The sequence below is a fragment of the Cardiocondyla obscurior genome, linkage group LG23 (genome assembly GCF_019399895.1).
Source record: "Cardiocondyla obscurior isolate alpha-2009 linkage group LG23, Cobs3.1, whole genome shotgun sequence".
Classification (NCBI taxonomy): domain Eukaryota; kingdom Metazoa; phylum Arthropoda; class Insecta; order Hymenoptera; family Formicidae; genus Cardiocondyla; species Cardiocondyla obscurior.
This window is the reverse complement of record NC_091886.1, coordinates 1604307-1630150: the sequence shown is the minus strand read 5'-3', so window position 1 is coordinate 1630150 and position 25844 is coordinate 1604307. Positions and strand designations below refer to the sequence as shown.

The following is a 25844-nucleotide window of genomic DNA, read 5'->3' as shown; positions in this document are numbered from 1 at the left end:
AAACAAAAGTAAAAATATTTAGCAAACGCTACTAATAACAACGTGACGATTAGAGTCTCGGACTCGTCGTGAAACCTACCTGGAAACACTTTAGTTTTTCTCGGCCGTAGCCGTAAATCGTTAACGCAGTCCCCTCAAAACCATATCTAATATAACTAAGATACGTGATCCATCTTAAGTATACTGGGATTGCGTCGAAGCTGACGAAGAACCCTGAGAATAGGAGGAAAGGCACTGACATAACCGGCGCCAAGAATACGCCGTTCTGCACGTTCATCGCTGCGCCGACCACAAGTCCCACCGATTGCGCGACGAAAGAAATTAGTAGACAAGTGCCTACGAACATGGAGAACCGTGACATATCCGCCGGCTGACTGGTTAAAAAGTACACCACGGTGACGTACAATACGCAAAATATGGTCTGAAATGCGAAAGAGAGAACGATTATCTAATTGTCGAGCAATAGCTACACATATGTTATTTACGCCGGTATTTTGTAAGCAATCTTACCTGGAATGGTATGTCCGAGATAGTAATTGCTAAATAATACGCCTTGAGAGAGTACCATCTATTAAAGTTCTCTTTCAAAAGCACAGGCAATTCCAGTGGGACTGCAAATAAAAAATAGTATTTTATAATTATGTCGATGTACCTTTGAAAATAGTCTTTCGCGGTAATAAAAATCATAATAAATGTAAATCGCAGACCACTTACAGGACAAGATTGTAATTGTCATGGAAGTGTACATGAGGAACAGCATGTTGAAAAATAGAAATCCCAGATTGCTCAGTACTTTGGCACCGTCATTTCCGATATCGTAATAAAGCGCACTAATTAATCCCGCCACGAGAACATGAGCGAAGAGTCGAAGGTACATAAGAGTCTGTAGGCATGTTAAAAGAATTATTAGACATATTCAATTTTAAATACTGAAAAACTAGTAGAAAAAAAAATTAACCAGCGTGCAAGCAGGCAAATCTGTTCTGCTTCTTCGATACTTACCCAATCTCTACGACTGAAAAGCAGAGCGCGTTTCAGGATAATATAAAATTGCCTGAATTCAGATATAGGATATCTTTCCGGTGCAACTACAATTGATTCGTCGAGCAAGGCTACGCTGGCATTGTCTTTCTTATCCAGATCCATAGATATTGCTACGTCCAGAGCTAAAATATAACAATTTTAATATTAATCTTACTTTAAATTATTTTTAAAAATTGTTTAATACAGTCAGCAACTTTAATAAAATCTCAATAAAGCCGTAATGTGTTGCTGAAAAATAAAATATATGATTCGGCATCGATTAATCTCTTATCACTACATACTTTGCTTGGCGATGTCGTTCGTAGCGTAACCGGGAATGAGCTTTCCGTTATTAATCTCGCCGGTTTTCTCCTCCTGGAACTTTTCTTCCAGATTGCTAATGTCATTCTTGTTCTTGATCTTCAATTTATCCACGTTATCACCGTTCTTCAAGATACCCGTCGCGGCGGTGCAGTTGTTCATTCCGTCTTTCGTCTCCGGGAACGTGTGTCCTTCGCGTATATCGTACTTCCCGTTGTTTATGGCGTTGATTAAATTCTTAATGTTATCGCCATATTCGCCACAGGATACTTCAATGACTGAAAAAGGAAAATTAAAAATTACGAACGTAATTTGAGGTTCGATTTAATTTTAATGTTTAATTGATACGCCCAGGCAAAGACAGTCTTCAAGATTTTCGAGATCGAGATCGAGAACGACCTGGGGGAAGCACCGTCTTTGTCTCGACATATCAATTACATATTATAATTAAATCGAACGAGTACGATTAAAGAGAACGAGAGGAACGAACAGATAGGCGCGGGGGGGACGAGGGGTGGCGGGGGAGGACGGGGTGAGAGCGAGCGCGAGCATACGTGCCGCGCGCTAGGTAGATTCCCCCACCACTCCCACTCTCGCTCTGTCCTTCTCCAGCGGTCGCGCAAGCACACACGTCCTACACACTGAGACGCGCACGTGTCTCCGACCCAAAGTAATTCACACTTCCGTCTAACGAAAACCCATCCGTCACGAGAACTGCGATTAACTTGATATCTCTTTCTGTTACAGATCGTCGCAGTTGCATCCGCTATCGTCAACGAGTGTCGTCACCGCCGATATTAAGATACATACGAACCGCAGCCGGTTCGTCGGTCGTCCCGCGAGATCCGCTGAGTATCCGGGCGTAGTTTTTCGACACACGACTTCCTTTTAATCGCGAGTGCCGAGCATGGAACGCGCGAGTGTTCACGGAGTAATTAACGCGGTTATAAATTCACGGTCGGGGTGTTCGCGAGTGACCTGTTCGCGGAAGGATGACTCGGCACGTCCCATCTGAGTGGAGGAGCAGGCCCGGGGGGCATCCTGCATCGGCGGAGCAACTCTTAGGTGAGCATCAACTTTTTTTTTAATTAAATCCTTCTTAAAAAACAAATTTTTACCTTTTTTTTTTCATTAATCTTATTAATTTCCTGGCACGTGTACAATAATGATTTCTTTTTTATGTTTTAGACACCGGCAGAACTCAACAACTCCGCTGAAGCTCATGCAGATCGGTAAGTCGCATGACTTTTTTTTCCGTAGCTTGCAATCTCTTGCAGGGTCTCTTAAAAAATAGCGCGCGCGTAGCTCGCCCATGATTTCTTCTCGTACTAATAAAAAGTGTATGATCATCTAACTGCACTTACTGAAAGATGCCGGATTGTGGTAGCTCGGGCAATTGAGGCCGATCGTTCTTAAAAAAGGCACCAGTTGTGACGTAGAACCTTGATAGACGCATTGACCTTCGGCCAGCGTGTAGAGAGCATCGAACATCTCGAAAAGTCTGGCACTGGGCTGATGAATGGTGCATATTATTGTTCTGCCGCCACGTGCCAGAGTTTTCAGTAACGAGATACATTGGAAACAGGATGAAGAGTCCAATCCGCTGTAAACAGTTAGATAAAGCTAGTAAATATTTCGCTATATGCTAAAAAGAGATAACGCAATGATACGTCATATATAATATTATATATCCGTTTATCCGTATAAATATATTACTGAACCGTATAAATATATTATTGGAGTAAAGGAGTCCCATTAAAACTATTTTTTTTTCAATAATTAACATGCGAACGACAGCGTTAAGTGAGAATAAATTTTTTTGAAAGAGAAGGAAACCAAGTTTTTAGTCCAAGTACACGCGTTGAGTGGACTGGTCACGATATACCTGCATGATGTTTTCTGTCATCACAAAGGAAATTGATACCGAGCGACAGAAACCGGTTATAAAATAAAAAGTGTTTCGAGTAAAACGCGCGGTGTTACAGGTCAGGAAATTGAACTTAAACTTTGATCAACGCGAGAGGAACGGGAATTATTTACATCCCCACGCAAACGCGAACATGTGAGATCATCTATTAAAATCGCGTATGATAATTCAGGGAACGAATTGTGGCGCCGTTGTAAATGAAAAAATTCCAATGTACGGCGCCTCAGTGAAAGTTGTCGACGGGAAAGAACCGTTTCAAAAACTTTTACTTTCTCCCGTTGCTTATTCAGCCCTTTTATGTCTCATTTCTCCTCAAATACACGTAAACGACTCTCGTAAACGTTCCGATATTTTAGATATTTATTCCACATTCGTGTATCTAATTTTTTTACATATCAACGCGTCCTTAAAAATATCTCTCAAGACGATAATAAGTAGAAAACGTGAAAATCGGCGTAATACAAGTAATTTTTTTACGATAGACTTGGCAATTTTTTAAATAAATAAAAATCTTTAGCAGCTCACAAATCGTAAGTCTCGAATATGGCTGGCAATTGCATTAATATGCCTCGAAAGTTACAAGGAGAAAATCAACGCGAACCGTACAACACGTTTAAATAAAAAAAAAAAAAAAAGAAAAATAATAATGAAATAAAAATAAAGTTGTTTTCTTACGTGCAATCTTGTAAAAAAAAATAAGGGATATCCTGGTATTATTAGTCGCGCTAAGATTGACATTCAATGACCAAGGAAATTATCGAGGAAAGGCGGAGTTTCTCATTTAGAGAAAGCAAAAGAGATTGTTACTAGATCGCCCGCGAGCTGATCGACTCGAAGTTTATTTAACCGAACCCTCGCCTGACGTACGCTCTTAAGTATCACACATATTTCTTTGTTCTCTTTTTATCCTTTATTCATAGCAAGTCATCTCGTAAAATTCTTGAATTATAATTATGCCGCAAAAAGGCCGCGCGGGAAATAAAAGTCACAATACGATGTGACTCACGGATAAAGATTACATTACCATTTGCGTCGTGATTTTTATTTCGATGCGATCGAATCGCTCTGTCGAAATTTCAATTTCCTAAGGCGTTATTAGTTTCATATTCATAAAAACCGCGATCGTAAAGTCTGAATCGTGCACTTGGCGCAAAGCTTACCTAGTTGGCTCGTCGAAAAACATTATGGGAGGGTTGTTCACCAGCTCCAGAGCAATGGACAGTCTTTTCTTCTGACCGCCGCTCAAATTCGAGGTCATAGTACGACGGTGCTCAGACAGGCCGAGAATTTCAAGGATTTCCTTGATCTGCGGAAGAATCAGTGAATGATATTTAATGAAGCCGTAACGTGTAAAGTTATTTGATTTGGCATTGATTTAATTAACATTAATTAAAGAAACGGAAGGGACATACGCGAAAATATATGCGAACCGGTTGTTTAAAAAGTATGTGAAATTTTTATTTCCTATCAAGTACGACCTCGATAATTAACTGTAAATTAAGATATTTGATTTACCACTTCTTCCTTCTCCGCCTGGCTGATGTGCGAGCCGAGCTTAAGGTTCGCAGCAACCTTCATAGCTTCCTCTACCGTTAGATTCATGTGTAGCTGATTATCCTGCATGATATAGCAAGAAAGTTTCCTGAAGGCACTGAGGTTTCTTTCATGACCGTTCATCGTGATGCTGCCCTCCGCGCCCGACGTTCTGATAAGAAATTTATAATGAAACTACTTGTTACGTTGGGAAACAATCTTTATAGATTTATTTTACGTCTATACGCTGCCAATAACTTCACGTAAAATTTACATTATAATATTATATTATTCAAAAAAAAATTTATAAAAGATGGAAATTTATGTAGATGCATATCTGTCCTCACTGTATGAACGTAAGTCTTCAAGACTGTCTCTCGTCCGTTCGGAATTCGTATAGCAAAGAAAAAAAAAAGGATTAAAAAAAAAAACTGTAAGAAATTTATATTTAGCGCTGATTACTTTGTTCCGGGACAAAGATATAGCCGTATAAATTGCTAATGACTCGCCGATCTGCCGTTCCGCGTCACATCGGAATAGATTCAATGTCAGATTACTGTATAAAGGTTCTCGACCGTGGGATGCGCGAAACGCAATACCGCACGTGCGGGCACGCTAGATTGGCCGACTGTGAAACAGAACCGGTTTGGAAAATGCGATTAGAAAAGAAGCGAACAGGCGGCGAAACAACTTTTACGCGGCGACAAATGCATCGTAGGTCGCATTGCTCGCAGGCAGACTGCGCGAGGCATATCGAGGCTGGTGCCGCTGCAAATATGCGGCGAGCTCGTAGAGCAGATTGATCTTGAAACGCGATTCAACAGCCGAAGCTTGGCTAGATCGAAAGGAATCGAGAGAGCGGTTTATGTCGCCGAGCCGCGCATACGTTTAGCGATATCTGTATATCTCGACATTTTTATGCTAATTTCTAATATTAATTTCAACAAAGTTAATATGTAGAATAATTCCAGCCGGCTGTAACGTACTAACTTGACAGCCGCGAACATAGTAATTTATTATAATTGCAGATAATGCCTTTTTTTTAGCAACTTTGACTCGTTCAATCACCGTCCCCGATCGAGAAAGAAATCGTAAAATGTCGTTACGTGCTAAGTAATTAGCTATCGAGATCTGCGTATCGGCTTTTGCAAAGTTTAACTGTCGAAAAACCGGTTGAAGTAGTCCGACCTGAAAGCGTTGTTTTTTCAGGAAAGCGTTATATTTACAACGCCCTTGTGCGTAAGTACAAGTTAGAGGCAAAGATTGCAAGAAGGACGCCGTCACGCTGGTTTCTTGCTAATCGTTGTATCAACTATCTCGACGTAAAATTAGTACGGAGACAGAGTTGACGCCTTGACCCTTTGACTATTTGATTTGATTTTTTTTTCTTTACGCAAATATGGATTTCTTTTTTTTGCTCCGTCGAAACAGACTTATGCGAATACGCGAAAATTAACGCGCGCTACGGGCGAATATTTTTTTTTATTTTTGCGCGCAAACGGAATTCTTGTTATTTTAAATAACGTCAGCGGTTTCGTGTTCCGCGGTGGTTTCGTAACAGCGCAAAATACGAAGAAAGTGAGACCGTGTCTCGCCGAAGAAAGTGGAGGCCGCGGTACGGTAAAGAAAGCGAAACGTTTGCCCACCGTTTGGACAAAAATTGAAAGTACGCGATGAGGTCACGGCAAGATTACGCGAAGTCTTTCCGCAAAAGGACTGAAAGTTTTACGACGATGTACGATAAAGATCTCATGCATGCAAATACTCTAATGTTTGGCAATGTGTTAAAAGAAAATTTTAAAGGTTAAGCGTTAATTTTTCCAGAACGATTCTTATTCTCTGTCCACGTTTACCTTTCGGTCGTCGCTTTCTCAATTAGATTTGTTAATATACAAATAACTAGCATGAGAATTTTGCGTGGAAAATATTTTTACTTTCGGGAAAAGATTCCTCCTGCTCGCGAAACGCGCATAAATAAAACGTAAACGGATTAATTCGAAGTCGAGCTCGATGCCTTCGAGAATTTCGTGCGAGAAGGACAACGATTGAATTTATCGACTGTCTCACTTCTTTCGCGGGTGCGTTCTCTTTCTCTCTAAGGGCCAAAATGTCTAACGGTCACTTCAGTCCAGTTGCGGAGGCGCGGGCGTGAAGACGTGTTACTAATTGCTCCGCAATTTCGCGTATTTTCGGCCGCGGATAGGAAAGCGTCGCGTACGAATAAGCGTCAAAGTAGTAGAATCGGGTACGAGCGATCATTTTATGTACGCCTAGGCTATTCTGCTCATCGTTTTGTGCTCCGTTTCGTGCTTCGAAAAAGTACTCCGGAACGACAAGGTTATGGTGTTGCGGGCGCAGCACCGTACGGTGCGTCCGACGTGAATTGCGCGGTAATTGCATCGGACATTTCCGGACCGGAGCTCCCATTACGATTTTCTTCGGCTGGTTCCGGTTACCGCCAACGTCAGAGAGAGAGATCGTCACTTCGTCCATCTTTGTCGTCGCGACAGACATTCTCGTCCCGTTTCGATCAGGTGATGTTTGAGAGACTCTAGGAAGATAAAAGTACGCGGGGGAACGTTTCGTATGAAACTTGGACATATCGCGGGTTCGGTTCGTTCGCCGCTGTAAATTCATGTAACAAATGATCGTTCGTCGCGCTTCGTAATTTTAATCCGTAAAAAATCGCCGCGATAATCCCACCGTCATTCCTTCGGTCGTTCGTCTGTCGAGAGTGTTAGCGATTAGTGAAAGTGATTTAAAAAAAAAGCAGAGCAGTGTAATACAGTGTTGTTGAGTGATTTAAAGTACCACAATATGTTTGGATAATCCAGGATACTGCCACGAGAGGAAGGAAGGGAGGGAGGAAGGGAGGAAGGAAGGAAGGAAGGAAGGAAGGAAGGACGGAAGGACGGAAGGACGGAAAACAACCTACTCTAACCTAATCGACGAAGACACAAATGTGAGTGAACCGGCAACACGCCGTCAGCTACAGATAACTCAATTGTAATTATTAATATAATTAATCAATGTCCGAATTTAATAACAAGTGATTTAAAAAGGAAGTACTTAAAAAAATTCTTAATTTACAAGTAAACTTATAACGTTACCTTCGATCAGACGAGTTTCTCGTTATTTCCGAACGAATCTGTTATTTTATTCAACTTGATTAATTTGATTTATACCAGCGTAAAATTGGAGAATGTATAGAAAAATAAAAAAATATTTAAAAAAAAATTAAAACGAGATTAATAAAGGAACACGCGAATAAATCACGGGACGTTATCAACGGCAACTGATTAGCGGAGCAAAATGACCTATCAACCACTGCGCGAATTGTGACACATTGCCAACCGATATTTTGATAATGAGATGATAAATACGTATATCCCGTTTTTGCGATTAGCTTGCGCAAGATTGATTTCGAAAACACACGTTCTTTCTTTCGTTTAGCGTCACTTTACTGCGTCAATAGACATTATTTTATTGATAATAACTGTATCGCGTGGAGGCTGCGCGATGACTCACTTGTATCCGGTGAGAATATTTAGGAGCGTTGACTTTCCAGCGCCTGAAGGGCCCATAATAGCCGTCAGCTCGCTGGACCGCAGCCGGCCGCTGACGGATTTCAGAATCGTTTTCACATCTGAAAATATAATAAGACGTTATTAATCGATCGAAAATCAACAGCGAATCCTAATAGCCTGTCGGTAAATAATATTATCAACGCATTCTTCAACCATTCGTAGAGACGCGGAAGATATTTTTCGGTAGATTTACATTAAAAAGGAATTAAACAGGAAAACGATTACCTTTTAACAAATATTTTTCAATGCTAATGCCTGAGATGGCTTAATAGAGAGCAAAGGTAAACGACGTTTATTTATTCGATCATTTATTAATGGTTTTTTGCACTCGTCGGATTATGATATTTATGTGTTGCAAAGAGAAAAAAAAAAAGGAGGAGGAAAAAACAACAAGTTTACGGCGAGCGAATATGTTTGCAATGACAAATATTAATTGAGTATTAGCGAGTATTCACGATGAGCGTATTTACGTATCGGAATTAATCAGAATTAAAGATTTTTTACGCGATCATCAGTCAACCGTTGATCATCATACTTAGAGGGCATGTTATAAGTGTAATCTTCACTTTTTATGACATCAACTTTTGCTAATACACATCTCGGAGGCGTATCAGAAATCGGGACAAAGTCCAGCGCGGACGCATACATTGAATTGCTTTCACGTATATTACTTTAGCGAATAGCGTATGAGGCCGGAAGAACATCTGTAATTGATAAATCTATTGTAACATAGAAAGCTGAATCGTTGCGTCATTTCAAAGAAATAATATATCGTTTATTTTTCACACACTTTGCGTCATTACAAAATATTTTAATTTTAATTAAATGACACCGTGGCAGCAAAGAGATCGCGGGAATTTTCGTTCTATTTCGGTCAGCCAAATTTTATTTGTAGTTAAATTATTGTTCTAATAATAGTCGAACTCGCTCGCTTATAAGACACGTATTATTTTATTTTATTTTATTTTTTTTTTAATAGTCAAAAGCTTGTTAAAATTTATTACTTTTTAACTCAACGCGGTAGAGTTTTATTTTAATTTTAACATGTGAAAAGGAGATTTTTCTATTTTCTGCAAACATTGGCAGAAAAATTTATGAGCGGCAAGAAAAAAGTACTGATTTTTTATATCAACACATGTATCCGACTCGATACGCGTAAAAAGCGATAACGATGTGAGAATATAGTTGTCTCACTGTGGTCGGATGTCGTATAACTTGACCTCCCGACTTAACAGCCCTCGATTTCACCAGCGGTCTTATTTCAAAATCGTAGGTAGGGAAGTGAGTAATGACCCGAGCGATGATTTAGTAATCGCGGTCCCTTAATCGGAGGTACTTGATTTGAAGTTAAAATATATGTACATTGTTGCAACGCGCGCACTGCCTTGTTCCAAGGAAAAAAAATAAAAAAAGAAAAAGACACCGAGCACGTTAATGCGTACTGTTGACCGCAAAACTTTGCATATTATTTCCCACGTCACGAGCGGCATAATCAGCAAGACAATGAGCTCTGCACAAAAGCTTGACGAAACGATTCTTAGAACTTGTTCATTGAATTTAAAACTTTAATACCTCCACAAGGATTGTAACAGTAAAAAATTATTTTTTACAAGTAAGCTGATTTAAATTTCGATAAACGAAGGATTGTTAAAAAAAATAAAGAATGTTTCAATCTCGAAAATCTTTTAATTTTTTTGTTAATATTGCAAGAAATATTTTAATACCTTCTAACATTAGCTTCTATATTAATTATTGGGAATACCGTTTATTTTTATTTATCTACCGGGTATTTTCTACGAAAGTAATAGTGAAATAATTTTTTAAGGATACACAGTCCGCATTACGTTCACGTGTTGTCTGGTCATAAGACAGTAGCGTTACGTACGCACGCAAAGTGGTAATTTAACGTTCTTGAGGTAGATAAACGCCGTCGTTGTCACGTACGTCATTCGTGTGAGTATCCTCCACCTGACCACCCGGTTATTCGCTGCGTACGTGCGCAAATATTTGCGAGCCATACGTGAAGGTGCATGAAATCATAACGACGGAATAAGATGCTATTTAGATTTTAATTCAAGGCGAGCCGGCGCCGATCCGTATTTTGTATCGTAACCCGTATCAATGTTCGAGAATTCTAATAAGATGTAGATCGAGTGATGAAACAGATCGCATGGAAATATCTGAATATTTAATCAAACCGTTCGCAATAAATGCAACGTACGAATTAATTGTGAACCTGAGATATCGAGATAATTTTATCGCTGATAAATATTTTACCTTTTGGAACGGGATATTTATTATGATTGCGATTGAATATTTTTTTAACGTTTCAAACTTTAATCTAACGTTTAATTGGTAGGAGATAAAAAAGATTTCTGAAACATCCTGTATATTGCCCCCTCGTGCTTGATAAAGTTAACACGGGGCATTTATTGCCTCATAAGATAATTTTACTATGACAGTTTATCACTAAATGACATTTATCGCTCGGGTGCAAAATATTATGCTTGTAACTATATTGTGGCCATGTATATGACACGTTGTCTTATATAATTGCTTTTTCATGAATCAGTCTTACCCTACGCGCGCGTGATAGAAACGCGAATATCGCGGATCGTAAACTACGAATTTATCCAGCTCGGGATTTATCGTGGCCGTCTGCAATTAGGCCAAGTAACAGCTATCGACAGTTAAACGGGGACATTGCATATAACGCCGATGCATTGATCATAAACATAATTAATTTTCTTTTTCGCTTACTTTTGAAATCGTTAATGTATATTTTTTTCTTTTTACCGCACTTGCCGACTTTAACTTGAGATTATTCCAGAACGGCCATGTGTTATAATTAGATTGCTAGTTCCATTATCGCTTGGATAAAGAGCGGTTTGTTTAAGGCCGAGGAAAAAAAAAAGAGTAAAAAAAAATAAAAAAACCGAGTACTGTTGACCCGGTCTTTGTTTCTGGAAAAGTGAAGGAAGCAATGACCTCCGCGCACCAATCGCCGCTTCACAAGCAAGTAGCGAAGTAGCTACGTCGGCAATGTGTCCAATTAATATCATTAACGTAAACGGGGCTCCGTGGAAAAATTCTACGGTAATATACAGACCGTTTTACAAGTTGAAACTAGTGATAATTAAATGCGACGAATTACGCCAGGCGAAGGTCGTAGATAATCTAGGTTAGTAGGTTTGCCGTATGCGCCGCATTATCATTTTTAGATTGTTACCGTCGATGCATTTCGCGCTTACTGCGACTTTCAAAGATTCCTACGTTGAGCAAAAATAGGAAAAGTCACTTTCCAAGAGGTTTACAATTTATCAAAGATGCAATATAACAATAAAAAGCTGCGAAATTTCGTTCAACAATAAAGCGTAATTTATTCAGCCGCCAACGCGAACTACTGCGCAGTTTATCAGCATAATTTCGAGATGACCATCGTGTAATATGTAAAAAAAAAAACGGAAGCGATTACCAACGTCTGTAATAACGGTCGCTAATAGCGCTATTGTTTGCCGTTGATTAATCACGTAGAGTAATCGTCGATCGTGCTCGTGCGGGTTTGAGCCTTCGAGGCGGACCAAGGCACTCGCGGAGTGAAAGAGAAGCGAACCGAGTTTGCCTATTTCGAGTATGGAAGAGGCTACACGTCGAATTGCGCAAGCCGTAGATTGCAAAAATCTTCCCGTGACATACGACGGTTTATAACGCTTAAATTACTCCGGTTGCTCGGTCTCGCGCGTATTTATGCGTTAATGCGCGCGATGGCATGCCCATATATCGCCGAGGCGCAAGCGGGAAAGACAAGATCTCAAAATTTCACGCTCGGCCAGCTGTTTTCGCGAGGCCACGCTAAAACTTTCTTTATTTCATTTTGCAATCGCGCGGATACAAGCAGCGCAATAACGCCTCGCCGAGATGCTGTACCCTAATTTCGCAAATGTATTGTATATCGCAACCACCAGCCGTGACAAAGAATTCCGCCTGAATATTCGTATTTGTACACCATCGATAGTTTCGACACGAGATTTGCACAAGGCGGCGCGAGATAGTCTCGAGAAATTTTCTACATGCAAAATCGTTCCCCTGCGGCATTTCAGTTGCTCTCAAGACCGCTCAAGAATCGCGATTATCTCCAAGAGAACGGAATTCCGCTGCGAAAAGAATATTAAATTCTTCATTAAAATAATAATTTTATAATGAAGAAATAAAAAGCATCTAGCGTCTTTGATAAATAAAAAAAAAAAAAAAGAAGAAAAAAAAGGAAAAAGAAAAAATTTAAATACACGCATTTACTCGCGAGAAGAACAATGTTTTTAGCTCGTTATTATTTTCTTACGCAGAATCGATCCATTTTAATGACTGTAAGGAAAATGATAATTGTGAGCAAGGGTATTCGATAAGAAACGGCTTGATGAGTCAGCTCGCTGTGTCAAGCTTCATTACGGACGTTTATATTGATGGAACAATGTCGTAGGAATTTTTGTGGAAAGGAGGGGGAGCGAGAGAAATTATTATAAAGAGAACATCGCGATGACGAGTGAACTGTCGGCGGGGTATAAAGTTATTGTTCCGAGAAGGAGATTTCTTTACGTTTTACGCACGTCGAAACGTGCCATACGGGCGCATCGGCGATGTAGGCCGTGTATTTACTGGAAATACATCTTGCTTTCTAAGCTAAGTAGAAGCACGCTCGTTTCCTGCACGGCGGTTCGCGAGATGAAATCGAGGAGCGTGACCCAAAGTCGTGTTTTTCACGTGCTTCAATATCTGATCGTTGATACGATTTTATCCACGATCGCGATAACGACGAACGTGCTGCACTTCAAAAATAGCGTGCAAATTAATTTACGTGATTAAGAGCCTTGAAAATGTTCCGATCAACGCGATTATGTTATCCTTTCATAATAAAACAGATGAGCTTAAACGGCAGATGAACAAATGTCATCTCGTTAATAATAATCGTTCTTAATTTTTCGATAAGATATTTTAAGCGATAAAATCATTTAATCTTTATCCTATTCCATTATCTACGAATACACACAACTGTACGTTCAATAAGAATTATCAACTACAGTAAAGTCTTTTTATCGGGACTATGACAATAATTATCGTTTGCAATATATGGTTCTTTTTTTTTTTGGTACCGAGCGCTCAATTAGTTTTCCGATAACGTAACGCATTAAATAAACGACATTTTTTTGTACATTTATACCGATTTATGAAAGCATCAAAGCCATCTTTGAAATATCTACCGATCATAACGTTCGTTGCTAGAAAAAAAAGAAAAAAAAAAAAGAATATGACGCACTATCTGCCGCTTAATTGCCGCCCATCCTCGACAAGAAGATGTGTGTTATTATCCAGGTGTCTCCGCACGAATAGCATTGCTAGAATAACGTAATAACATTACGTCCTGAATTATGAATACGGCGATTGTACTAGGCCTCCAAACTGCGTCATCCGAGGTCGCCGGGACTTGATTTTTAGTTCTCACAGTGACGCGATACGCTACATTGCAAAAATATTTTGACTTCAGCGTTCGATAAGATACAATCAATTGATATCGCGCAGCGTCGCGATCTGCTAAATACACGGGCGTATCCAGATATTATCGACAGGTTCGTTGCTCGTCGAATTATTTAAAATTTAAAGCCCCGAAATATCCAAAGCGGAGCGGGTGGATCCCCGGGGTTGACGTTCGTGAAATATAAAGCTTTATCGTGTTACGAGCGAAGTGAAAACCGCGATAAGACGAAACAAAGACTTCGACGATGTTTACCGCTCGACATTGTTTTTACTGTACGTTTATCTGTACACTCGAATACATCGACGTACATTCGAACGACTCTCGTTCACGTTTCTCGAAGAAAATCGCCCCGCGATCCGCTTCTCCAAAACTTTTTTCCCCCCCCCGAAATTTTATCGAACGCCGCTTGGAATTCGCCTACACGGTCAAGTCGTAATCGGTACGTCTTTCTTTCGGGAGGTATGCGCCCTCGACAAAATCGGCCTTCTTGCAAAATTGCAGCCGCTAATTTTATTCGTAAGAAACCGAACGCGGCGTTACTTCTCTTATTAATGATAACAGCAAGCCACTATTTAGACGATCGATTTTAATATCTTATTAATCCCTTTGCGGACAACGCTGCCGCTACCGCAGATTCATCGCGGAAGTGTTTTTATGCGAGGTTATAAGAGGAGAAATAGAAACACGTCACGCTCTCAGCCTATAAATAATCGGACTATATGACGTAATCTATAATGTGTACACCCATATCATAATTTATGCAGCGAAATGTCGCACGTCGCGAATATAGCCTGACCGCGATATCAAGACCATTAAAATTAATATACTTATGTGTGCGCGGGCGCGCGTGTGTGTACGCGTGTCACGTAACTTCCCAGCGCTGTTAGTAAATTATTGATCTAATGCACAACTAGCTAAGTGCATCAGCCCTAGATTACAACAGGTGGCACCGCGGCCACGAACCGCCGACCGCAAATATTTTTTTTCTGCGAAGCGCGAAAGCGATCGCGGGTCTCTCGTGCACCGGCACGAATGCCTGTTCCGGCATCCGTCTTATCATCTCGCGGAGCCGTATCGCGGCGATAAGAATATCCGAAAATGCATCCGCGGGTGTCGGTTGCACGCGGTTGCACCGTGCCGCAATTTCTTCGGCCGCGCATTTCTTCGCCGTGTTTGGCACGCGAACGGTGTACTTTCACTCGACGGTCAATGTCATCGGAAACCAGTTTGCAATCATTTATCGTGCGTCCGACAACGGCTGGTTCCTGCGTCGCGAGAAGGCGGAAAAAGGAAATCGCGGAATCGCTTCGAAGGTCCTTTCGTGTATCTTTACAAATTCTTTACAAAATAATTCATTAATATTTATGACTTGGTTATTCCCGAATAACGATATTATTTCTTATCGAATTTCAAGTTTACCTTTAACGCTCGAAATTTATTGCTAGGAACGAAACCATATAATTTCAAATGGTTAGCCGAAAAAAAAATTATGTGATTATTAACATCCGTTATATTTACATACGAAAGCACACGCTCGTTCGGAAAAGAATCTTACGTCAGTAATAAACTATTTCTTTCTTTATAACTAAAAAAAAATTATATGTAAACAACTCAATTACTTAACGATTGGCGATTAACATATGAAAAAAAAAAGTTCGTCTGGAAAGAAATAGAAAAATATTAATATAAACTCGATCTGAGTTTCTAATTCTAATCCAAGTATATTATTACGATTGAATAATCCAATGGTACACGAATAAAATGAATTAAATCCTCGTGTAAAACAACGGCGCGAGTAAAGAATATTACAATCCTCGATATTTATAGCTTCATCAAAGCGAAAAATATTAATTTAAAATTTCAATTTTTCCATTCAGAAAGATGCCATAATAAAATTTTTTATCTTCGCGTATCCGCGCGCCTCTGCAAAACGATTTGTGATTAATCATCTCATATTTATTCGCTTGCGCGGCACGCATTCGAGTTTCATATTAAAATGTAAAATTCGCGCAAAAGTTTACGCGATCAGGCATACGTCGCAAAAATAAATTGCCACGTGTAAGTGAATAATATTTTTTTTACGCGATAACGTGCGACATTCGAGAAAATTGAACCGTGAGGTGTCGTTCGATGCCCGACAGGAAGCTACTCGATTTCCAGGAGTTGCGTATGTTTATTAAGCAATTATGGTAATTATAGTATAGCGAGATGTCAAGCGAATGCTTCTTAGAAACTTCGGCATGCTGGATTCAAGTAATGTAACACATAGAATGCAGTTCAAGGGCGCGATACATTCACATGCCGTGCGATTTGCGAAACAATCTTTCTACAGTTTTACGACTTTTTCTTGTATGTCACTACGTCGTATTCAACGTAATAATGTACTATCGTGTTCGGTTAATGTCTAATCGGTTGGATATTAATTTTACGTTGCGTTCTGGCGTTGGCTTTTCTTTTCGTCTCTGACCGAGTTATATCGCGCATTTCTTAACTAAAATCTCTTAGTACCGGCTTGCCCAATCCAATCTTTTCAAATTGCTGCAAGCCTACAAGGCAAAGTGTACCGACCGCATATGTCAGATTACGAAAGTCTTAGATCGAGCGAATTCGATAAAGAGCATTCGTTATACCGCAACACTCGCGGAATATTGTACATTCGGTTGAATTAATTTTTGGTCCAGCTCGGACGATATATACCAAGTAACAAATCAATCCCGACATTTCGCGTACGCGTATCGAGTATTATTAAAAGCCGCGAGTGAATTAGCGTCGCGCTGTACTGAATCCAACGTTGAGAAAGATTTTCAACGAGAACTTTTACGTTCTACATTTCATCAATTTTTGCGTAAAATAAATACGGTATCGTTATGAAATGCTGCGCGTTAGAAAACGTATGAACATAACGAAACATGTCTGGAGATGTTACAGCAATCTCATAGAAAGGCGATATTACCGTAATTTTATTTTCCTTTTCGACATTCGGTTCTTTAGTAATATATCGTCGTAATTACTCCTCGCAATTCGGTGAAAGAGTAGAAAAAAAAAAAAAAAGAAAAAAATTCAGTCTTGATTGCAAATAGCTTGAAGAACCCTGCGAATTGAAATATCGGTAACGGAGTAGAAATCAAAATGTACTCACTCTTTTTGCGGCCCTCTCGAACTTTGTAGGTGAGATCGGTGAACGCCAAGTCGACCGGCGGTCTCTTCGGCAGATGCGTGATCGTTTTCGGCTGCGCCGGCATGATCTGCAGCCGCACCGCCGAACTTTTCCTAGGTTGCAATAAAATTGCATTGGAATCGTCCACCTTCGAGCAATTTCCCTCATGCTTCATCTTTCAACGAACTCGCGCGTCTCACTTTCGTTCCTTTTTATTTCCCCGAACGCCGATCGTTCTCCGATCAGCCACGCGAGCGTTTATCCGCGTACTAGTCGCGAACGTTTAGAGATCGATGAATCACTCTTCGCGAAGGTAACACGCGAGAAAATTCTGTTCCGTAACTGGCGATTTATTTTTCACAACCTGTAATATCCACATGATGCAATGCACCTCGCAAACCAGCGTGTTTGGAATAGCATTTTATTTTCGGAGGGACGAGAAAATTATATCCGTACTACGAGTTGCTTCCGGAGCTAGTTTTATTCGATGCTATTAACGTCGCGGGGATTCAGCCACGCGGAACTATTTCGAATTTACTTGTTTGCAAATCTTTTACTTCGCAAATTATTTGTTTCTTTCGGCGTGACCAGGGTGTCAAGGTTCCTCAGTCCTGCTTTACGATAGTTTAATGTTAATCACGAAATGTTGGGTGGGAAAAAAAAAAACGTTGATGAGAAGCGATCACTAATTGCATAAAGACGAGTCCCGGGAAACTGTTACATTTGTATATCTGTGAATTTTATTTCCTGCGTATTCATGTGTGACTGAAGGAACATTAGCATTTACTTTCTCATAGTAACAACTACGCAAGAAATTCGATTAAGCGTGATTACTAGCGTAATTTACATTACTTTATGAATTATTCAGTATTTATTTCATTAACACTTGAACAAAAAGGCTGTAGAACATTTTTCGTTAATAAGCAGCAGGTTAATTTTAATTTTGCAGTATCGGCATTTAATGTCGATCGCATGCAGAAAGATAATGTGAATGAGTTATAAAAATGTATGGAAATCTATATCTAAAGCAAGACAAAGAATTAATAAGGGATATATATAATTGACTTTTAAATCAGAGTTTTACGAAATAGCGCTTGCGATTTTTGATTAATCATCGCCATTACAATGCGCTAAATTTTTTTTTCTTTTTGTCCACGATGACAATTCACTCACAGGTTTCGCACTCAAAATTTTCATAAAATTATTTTAACAATATCGAGCAGAAAAATTATTAAAATTCCGCGGAGCACAAATCCTTATGGAGATATTTACAAGATTAAAATTTCTTCGCGACAAAGACACTTGTTGCAAGTACAGCGGCGAAATCGACGGTAAAAAAAATCATAAATTAAAAAATTTATTTCCAAAATACTCTCGCGGCGTAGAATAATTTTGACGCACTGGTTCTCTTACATTGCCTGACTTCGCGGTAGGATTCTTTTTTTTATTTTTCTTTTTTTTTTTATTCGTTGCCGCCGTTGGAGAAATCTCTCCGCAAAGCTAGCCTTGGGATGTAACGAGCCACATCTCCGGAGTTGACCCGAAAGCGTTTTACCACTACAACATGTAGACGCCCGATGATAGTAAAACGGACAGACGTGACGCACTTGATCCGCACGGATGCACGTGTCGCGGCGCACTCCCGAGCGTGCGTGACGCACCGCGGCTTTTAGGATCCCACCGGATGCACTCCGATAACAAAGCCTACTGCGGGAAAAATCCGGTGGGGGCGGCAGGGAGGAGCGGTGTCTTCACACCTTGCCTTTCGCGATGCACTTGTAGTTGCCGCCGCGACGACTCGACACTAACTGAGCTAAAAAGCCCCGATTGCAAGAGTTGGAGCCGCAAGGCTAGTCGCGTTGGCTGCCACCGCGACGTCCCTTTTGTCTCGCCCCCCTGGCCGTCCTACCCTTTTTCCACTTCGTGCAATCAAGGAAGAAGACATGCACAGTTGCACATGAGAACAACGCTATCGACAGATCAAAGTCTGCGCTAGAGGGAGTGACTAACGTAATGCTAGTAACATCCGTGTCAAAGAGAGGCTAGCTATCGTATTTGATTTTATCACGATCTTTTCGTAATTTATTATGACTGTGGGAGAGTAAAAACCTGTACATAGATGGATACATCTTCCGTTGAAACCTAACATTCTCACCGTGACGTTTTAATGAATCGTGATAAAATAAAAAAAAATAAATAAAAAAAACTTTGATATCAAATTCAGATTGCATAGATCCAACCGAAACTCTGCGTCAAAATTATTATTTTTAGAACTAGATCACAGTACATTATAGTCTTAACAAGCAAAGTCATTAATAGGTCATGTCTTAAACTTCTATAAATGGTTCTGAGACAAAGGCAGTTCATAATGATTCATAAGTAAAAAAAAGAACAGAAAAAGAAAAAGAAAAAAAACCCAAAGAAGCAGAAAAATATAATTTTAAATCTATTTTAAGCTAAAGTAAAAAATTAAAAGAATTAATTCAAGGATACAGAATGAAATATATCACGTTAATATATTATTAATAAAATCACGTTAAACATATACTTATTTAAAAACTTTTCGATGTTTAGAAAAATCGTTTTCGTTGTTAAGACATAATATTAATACTTGTCGATTTCGTTGTGTTCACTTGCCTGAAATATATCTAATCTATTTTAATAATGCGTCACGCGAACAGCCAGTGTTGTAACAACATTATCCGTACATCGATGTTTCATAAGCGAGCTTATCGCCGAAGGCGGTTAATTAACATCGTTATAAGCTGATGCACACGTGTAAAGCTATAAACGAGATGTAATCTCAAGTCGCGATGCAAAAAGAAAAAAAAAGGAAAAAGAGTAAATAAAATTAGTTCAAAGTAAAATTTTTTTTTTTTTTTATTGCAACGAGTATCTGAATATCAGATTTTTATCAGCCCGTGAGCTGAGCCATTTAAGATAATGCATCGCGATGCCGACGGTAACAAAACTGCTTATTAAAAGCTCGTTGAAGGCATTCTATTCGCAATTTCCGACGAGACGATATTTTCGAAGAAAGCTACAGCCATATACGTAATTAGTTTGCACGTCACAATATGCTCATTAATAATGCAGGAGAGATGTAGAGCGGCCATTGTAACGCCGTTAAAGGATAGTCATTAATCGATTGACGTAAGTACGTAATGATTTAATGAGGGTCTAAAGACCGCGACGGATTAACAATTACAATTATCACGGTGGTTATCTATTTTTTTTTTTTCTTTTTTTTTCTTTTTAATACTCTTCAAATATTATTACTGTAGCTGTTGAAACTTTTTTAGCCACTCCGGTGCACAATAATGTTAATGTAATAATAATTATAAAGAAAAAGTTCCTGTGGCATCTTTTTTATAATTACTACTTTTCATTTCTCGTTGCATCAAAAATTAGATATCAGGTACGTAATCTATGATATACCGACTGTGACATCGGTCGAAACTCATGTGTTGCGCGTATATTCGATCGCTAGAAAACTTAAACGGTCAAGGGATTGAACGCGTATGCAGATGGAACGTGGTCCGATAACAAAAATTTTGCTTTACGTCACGGACACGCTTGTTCATTCATTAAGTTGCAACTTATATTTTTTGCACGTTTAACCTAAGAGTTTTCTCATTACTTTATATTGAAGTCTCGGCACATTTGCGACAATCCTCGTTATTAATTATCGTTTTAGAATTGTGCAAGATAAAGAGAAAAAAAAAAAAATAAAAATTAGAATTTATTATTAATAAATATTCTCGGTGTTAAGAAAAAAAACGAATTAGCAAAATAGGATAATAATATTCTAAATTCATATTTTAAGCCGATAAAAAACGAAAAGGTATTCGTTTAAAATTTACTTTTAAATCATCATAAATTATTACGGTTAACTGCATTAAGTAGTCTTAAAGATTATAAAATCGACTAATGAGATACCAAATCAAAATTTAGTGAAGCAAAAAATGTGCATACATTTTCAGAGGTAGTCTGTCGAAATGTATATGCGTCGACGCATATTAAACTATTGTTTGTCTTATTTGATGTAGTTATATGCACACGTACAATACAAAGTGATTTGAATATGAAGATGCTTCTTACATCATATGTACATACATATATGACGGCACAAGCTATTTTTTTTTTTATTCTCATTGAAGCTATTCAAAATATTAATGAATTAGAAATGAGCTAAAAGACTTCGATGAAATAATATATCGCAATCTTGTACAATTCTATCGTTCCTCCATTGCTCTTTCGCGATTACGTAACTAATAATAACTTATCACGCAATGAGGATTATGATAATCTCTTCCTCGTCTCTTCAAGTGTCACAGTCGCACAAAAGACAATTAACTTTTTATTTTAATTCGCACAAAGACGCGATTCCTATTTCGTGGAAAAAAAAAGAAATCCGCGATGCCAGAGACGAGTTTTTAATTTTAATTTATATTTAATTCGCGATAAATTTAAAACGTGTGCTGTAATAGCGGAAATTCTAAGCACGCTGCTGCCGTGCTGCGAACGTGATTCTTTTGCTGATGATTATCTTTTCTTGTTAGAAATCTCAAAATAGAATGGAATTACACGTGGAAAATCACAGAGAATCATAAAATTGGCAGGGAAAATTAATTAGAATTAATGGGATTAAAAAAAAAAGTGTAATTTTCTCCGTGTTGCATAAAAATTTTGCAGAGCCGACATACCAGAAAGTAGAAGAGTAGAACACTCTTATTGTACAATGCTCTAGTAAAGATTCTAAATGGTATTAATGTGTGTAATTTTATCGTAATAAATAAAAACGTAAAGTAAAATCGTTTTTTTTTTTAGAGACGGGCATAAATCGAGGTAACGTAATAATATGTATAGAGGATAATAATATTTTACTCAAAACGTTTCCACGAGATGCAGTTAGCGCAATTATATTATAATCTATGATTTAATTATCTGATGAAAAAAAGTCCTTCATGTATATAAAATATTCTATATAAAAAAAGATAACGATATATAAACGAATGCAACCGTTATCACGTTACGATATGGAAATTATTATTGATATATAATGAGGAGTTTATATGCTTAGCGAACGGAAATTTATCAAGCGCTATTTACCGATAAACAGGAAAAGTTGAGATTAATTCGTTAGCTGCTCCGGATATCAGACAGCGCTAATATTTTCTTATCATTATTTTTCTCAATTGATATACCGAATGCATCGAACGAATGCCTTACTTTATTAAGCGAGCGCATGTTGATTGTAAAATCTTAAGAATGAAATAAACGAATACGCAGGCACAAAAACGTAAAACTCGAGTACGAAAAAAAAACTCCTCAAAGCTCGGGTTAAATAAAAAAAAAAAAAATTTTACCGCGACAAGCTATCTACAAAGTCGTTTTACGAGTGATTCACATACAAGCTGTCGTGGCCGGCACGAGCGTCACTAATACAATAAGAAAGAGAGGCGCAAAGTCCGCTCGAACGAATCACCAATGGGCGTGATAACGATGCGACGGCCGCGTAAAAATTTTGCTGTTATATTTACTCGACCGTGGAATCACCGTGCTCTTTGTTCCTTAATATCGCGACGATGGCGAATTAATTAAGCCAACAAAATCACTATCCATGCACGACGTATCTAATGCCGAATATCTATCGCCGAATACAGTTCGTTTTATTTGTTATTAAGAATTATAAAGAGCTGCTTTTGACGCAAAAAGATAAGTAAAAATTTATATCATGGAAATGTGTCAAAGCACTATGATATATGTAATTTAAACGACTATCTTTTTATATTTTTGTGCACGTTTTCGTGAGTCACTTTCGAAACGTGCTTGTACATACTAAAGACAGAACTGGACTTTGACTAAATACAGATACGAAAAAAAAAAGAAAAAAAAACGAGGCTTTTAAAAATATAAATTGAAGCAGAATATTGTAAGATAGACAACGAGATTCGTTTCACGTTTTAAACGCGTTGCCACTGCCTAGGTCATTGCAATTATGCAAACCAACGCTGATAAATTACTGCGCAGCGCATTAATAAATTACAAAAAAATCACTAATAGCTCACCACCTAAGCTACATGTCATTAAGAAAATTCCCTGTGTTCACATTGGTCTATGTCAACCGATTTGCGATAAAATAAAACAAAATTGTATTGTTTTTTCTCCCCCAAGAAAAGTATTATCAGTCGAAAAAAAAAAAAAGAAATTAGCCAGCGTTGATAATGATACGTCATTAGGAATTTCAAGTAGGCAGAATATCGTGGACATAAATATATTGTTTAATGGTAAAAGTAAATCATATGAAAGATTATATCGCTTCGTAATTACGCAAGATATAATTTTATCGCCAGGAAAAAGATTTAGAAAAAAAGGTCAATGTGTATTAATCCAAAAAACAAATGCAAATTTTATTTTATTTTACTATTACAAAATAATATATAGTATTTATGTAAGCGTAAGGTTTCGCTGTATTACACGTCATACAATCGATCAAGTTCTTTGCGTAGGTGTCTTTTTCAAGCTTCAAAATAAGCTCTGAACTCTTGCACAATGATTCAACATGGGAACTTTGGTGATATATCTTGGAATCCGTTCGAAGATCAATGCGCCGCGATTGATAATGAGAAGGAACAAAGTATCAAGTAGGTGCAAAGTCCTCCTCGATGCAACTGTTTTTTGTCGTTAATAACGCACAGGCGTTAATATTTTAAAGATTGAAAGTTAAAATATTTGGTTTTGCCAATTTTTCGCTCGATCGCGATAAGCGCAGCGATTTAAATTTTGTAACACATCCTTAGCACATTCGAATGCAAAATCTAGCATGGAAATATCAGTACGAAGAAGATCGGCTAATAATCGCTTTTATCGGATTTTTTATGTTCCAAGTAATATTCACTAAGATGTTTTACATCGTTGAAATGTATATTTTTTACCTTCCACGCTTATTTACGGAAATGACATTGTACTTTTTTTTTATTACGTTATAAATTACAGCCGTAATTTATTGCAGAACGCGAGGAATGAAACAAAATTGCTCTGATGCGGCAAAAAAAAAAAAAAAAAAGAAAAAAAGAGATATCTAGGCTCGGTATCTAATAATTATTTATCGATAAAATATATAAAACAATTCCTGGCAGCTTAAGACTAACAATAAGTTGAAGGCCTAAGTAGATCGCTAGTAGTAACAAAGTTCAAATTCTGTATCTTAAGATTCACATCGATTATCAGCCAGAATGATTTATCAATGATCGCTGATATATAGATCGTATCGTGGAAAAATTGTAATTTTTCAGCCAAGATTATTTTATTGGAAGAAAATCATAAAAAATATTGTATAATAAATCGATGGGGCTTTGAATTCGTGATGGTACAAGATATAGGGATGTAGATTAAATTAATCGATCAAACTAATCAATGAGACTTCGTTTCGTTATTTTCAATTGGTTAACGAACGATTAAATTAATAAGCTTCTGATATTTCCATAGACGCGGTTTAACGTTGTATAACGTTGAATTCAAACAATTGTTGGATATATATCTTTTTTTTTTTTTAAGAATATCTTATGCATTACGTAATTATGCGATTAGAATGTCCAACGTCACAGACACGAAAATACAGTTTAATAAAATGGAAATGAAAATATTATTGAGCATGCGAATAAACGAGGGTATTCTGATAACGCTGAATTAATCACGACGATAATGATAAATAATATTATAGCGTTGTCCTAATAACTATTCTACTCGAGTGCATTGCATTATCTTGATGAACAAAGTTGCAAGGAATTCTTTTTTTTTTTTTCCTCCTTTCTTATTTAAATATGTCGTTTTCCTTGTTCGATATACCGCTATCCGTTTTATTCCAACGCGGTAATTTAGGTCGAGTCGTTGATATGAAGCTTGAGGGATGCTTACTTTCATTTCTTATTTAACTTACGAGCCGCACGTACGTTCGGGAAGTTGCAAGGAAATGGTATGCGATTTTAAGGACTCACCCATTAATTCCGTTGCTGAGCAGACCGTTCTGCATGGTATTTTTTCCACCTTCCACCATGATTGAACGAATTACGTTGTCCCACACACGTTTGAGTTACAACACGTACAATGCGGAGCTGAAATTAAAAGGGAAAATTTCAATGCAGGAGATAAAAAAGTAAATCGCTAGCCACATCGATACATTCGAGTAAGAATGTTCGCTGAAGCAATTACAATCGTGTGAAAAAATTACTTATTATTACGGCCGAATACTTGGCGGAAAAATATTATCGTCGCATTGGAAAAAACAGATCTCGCATAAGAGATCTCGGAGATGTAATTCTAGATAATAAGAATAATTACATATTCAACCAGAAGTCACGCAAATACGCCGTAGAGGGGAGGAAAAAAAAAGGCATTTTTTGTTATATAATAATTACTTTGATCGCTGTTAAATCGCTGTTAAATAATCGGTTTCAAACTCTGAAAAAGTCAGTCGAACGTTTCATTCAAACAATTGTTTTACAAAACGCACGGAAAATAGATTTTTATATAAATGAAAGGTCCTCCTTAAATATCACAAGATTTAAAATTAAAAAAAAAAAAAAAAAAAAAAAAAATAACGTGAATATTTCGTTATTATTTTTTATCTGTACGAATTCACACACGATGTTCGCTTCAAATAGAACACGAGTTCGATGCAGCCGCGTGCGTAGAAAGTAATCAACGCCCTTAATTGATGCGTATCCAATTGCTCCTTGGCTTTTTTTTTTTTTTTTGATCGTT

At 38.0% G+C, this 25844-nt stretch overlaps 1 protein-coding gene and 1 long non-coding RNA gene across 5 annotated transcripts in view; one reads left to right on the top strand and one right to left on the bottom strand.

Moving 5' to 3' along the window:
* Positions 1–25844, bottom strand: part of LOC139111237 (ATP-binding cassette sub-family G member 4) — a 29844-nt gene that overhangs the window by 2076 nt on the left and 1924 nt on the right. The window contains exons 2-12 of one of the 4 annotated variants that reach the window (XM_070671373.1): positions 25079–25195; positions 17061–17191; positions 8333–8450; positions 4787–4976; positions 4432–4577; positions 2709–2947; positions 1326–1622; positions 1003–1166; positions 715–883; positions 511–611; positions 80–421 (exon numbers count right to left, since the gene is read on the bottom strand). In XM_070671373.1, the coding sequence (XP_070527474.1) occupies positions 80–421; positions 511–611; positions 715–883; positions 1003–1166; positions 1326–1622; positions 2709–2947; positions 4432–4577; positions 4787–4976; positions 8333–8450; positions 17061–17191; positions 25079–25137 (1956 nt within the window). In that variant the 5' untranslated portion in view covers positions 25138–25195. Of the gene's footprint in view, positions 1–79; positions 422–510; positions 612–714; positions 884–1002; positions 1167–1325; positions 1623–2708; positions 2948–4431; positions 4578–4786; positions 4977–8332; positions 8451–17060; positions 21492–25078; positions 25196–25844 lie in introns of those variants that run through there. The other 3 variants (XM_070671371.1, XM_070671372.1, XM_070671370.1) reach the window with 3 other exon arrangements.
* The window catches only part of LOC139111257 (uncharacterized), a 40639-nt gene continuing 22347 nt past the window's right edge, over positions 7553–25844 (top strand). Inside the window, exon 1 of the long non-coding RNA XR_011547182.1 lies at positions 7553–7766. This is a non-coding gene — a long non-coding RNA (uncharacterized lncRNA). The remainder of the gene's footprint in view (positions 7767–25844) is intronic.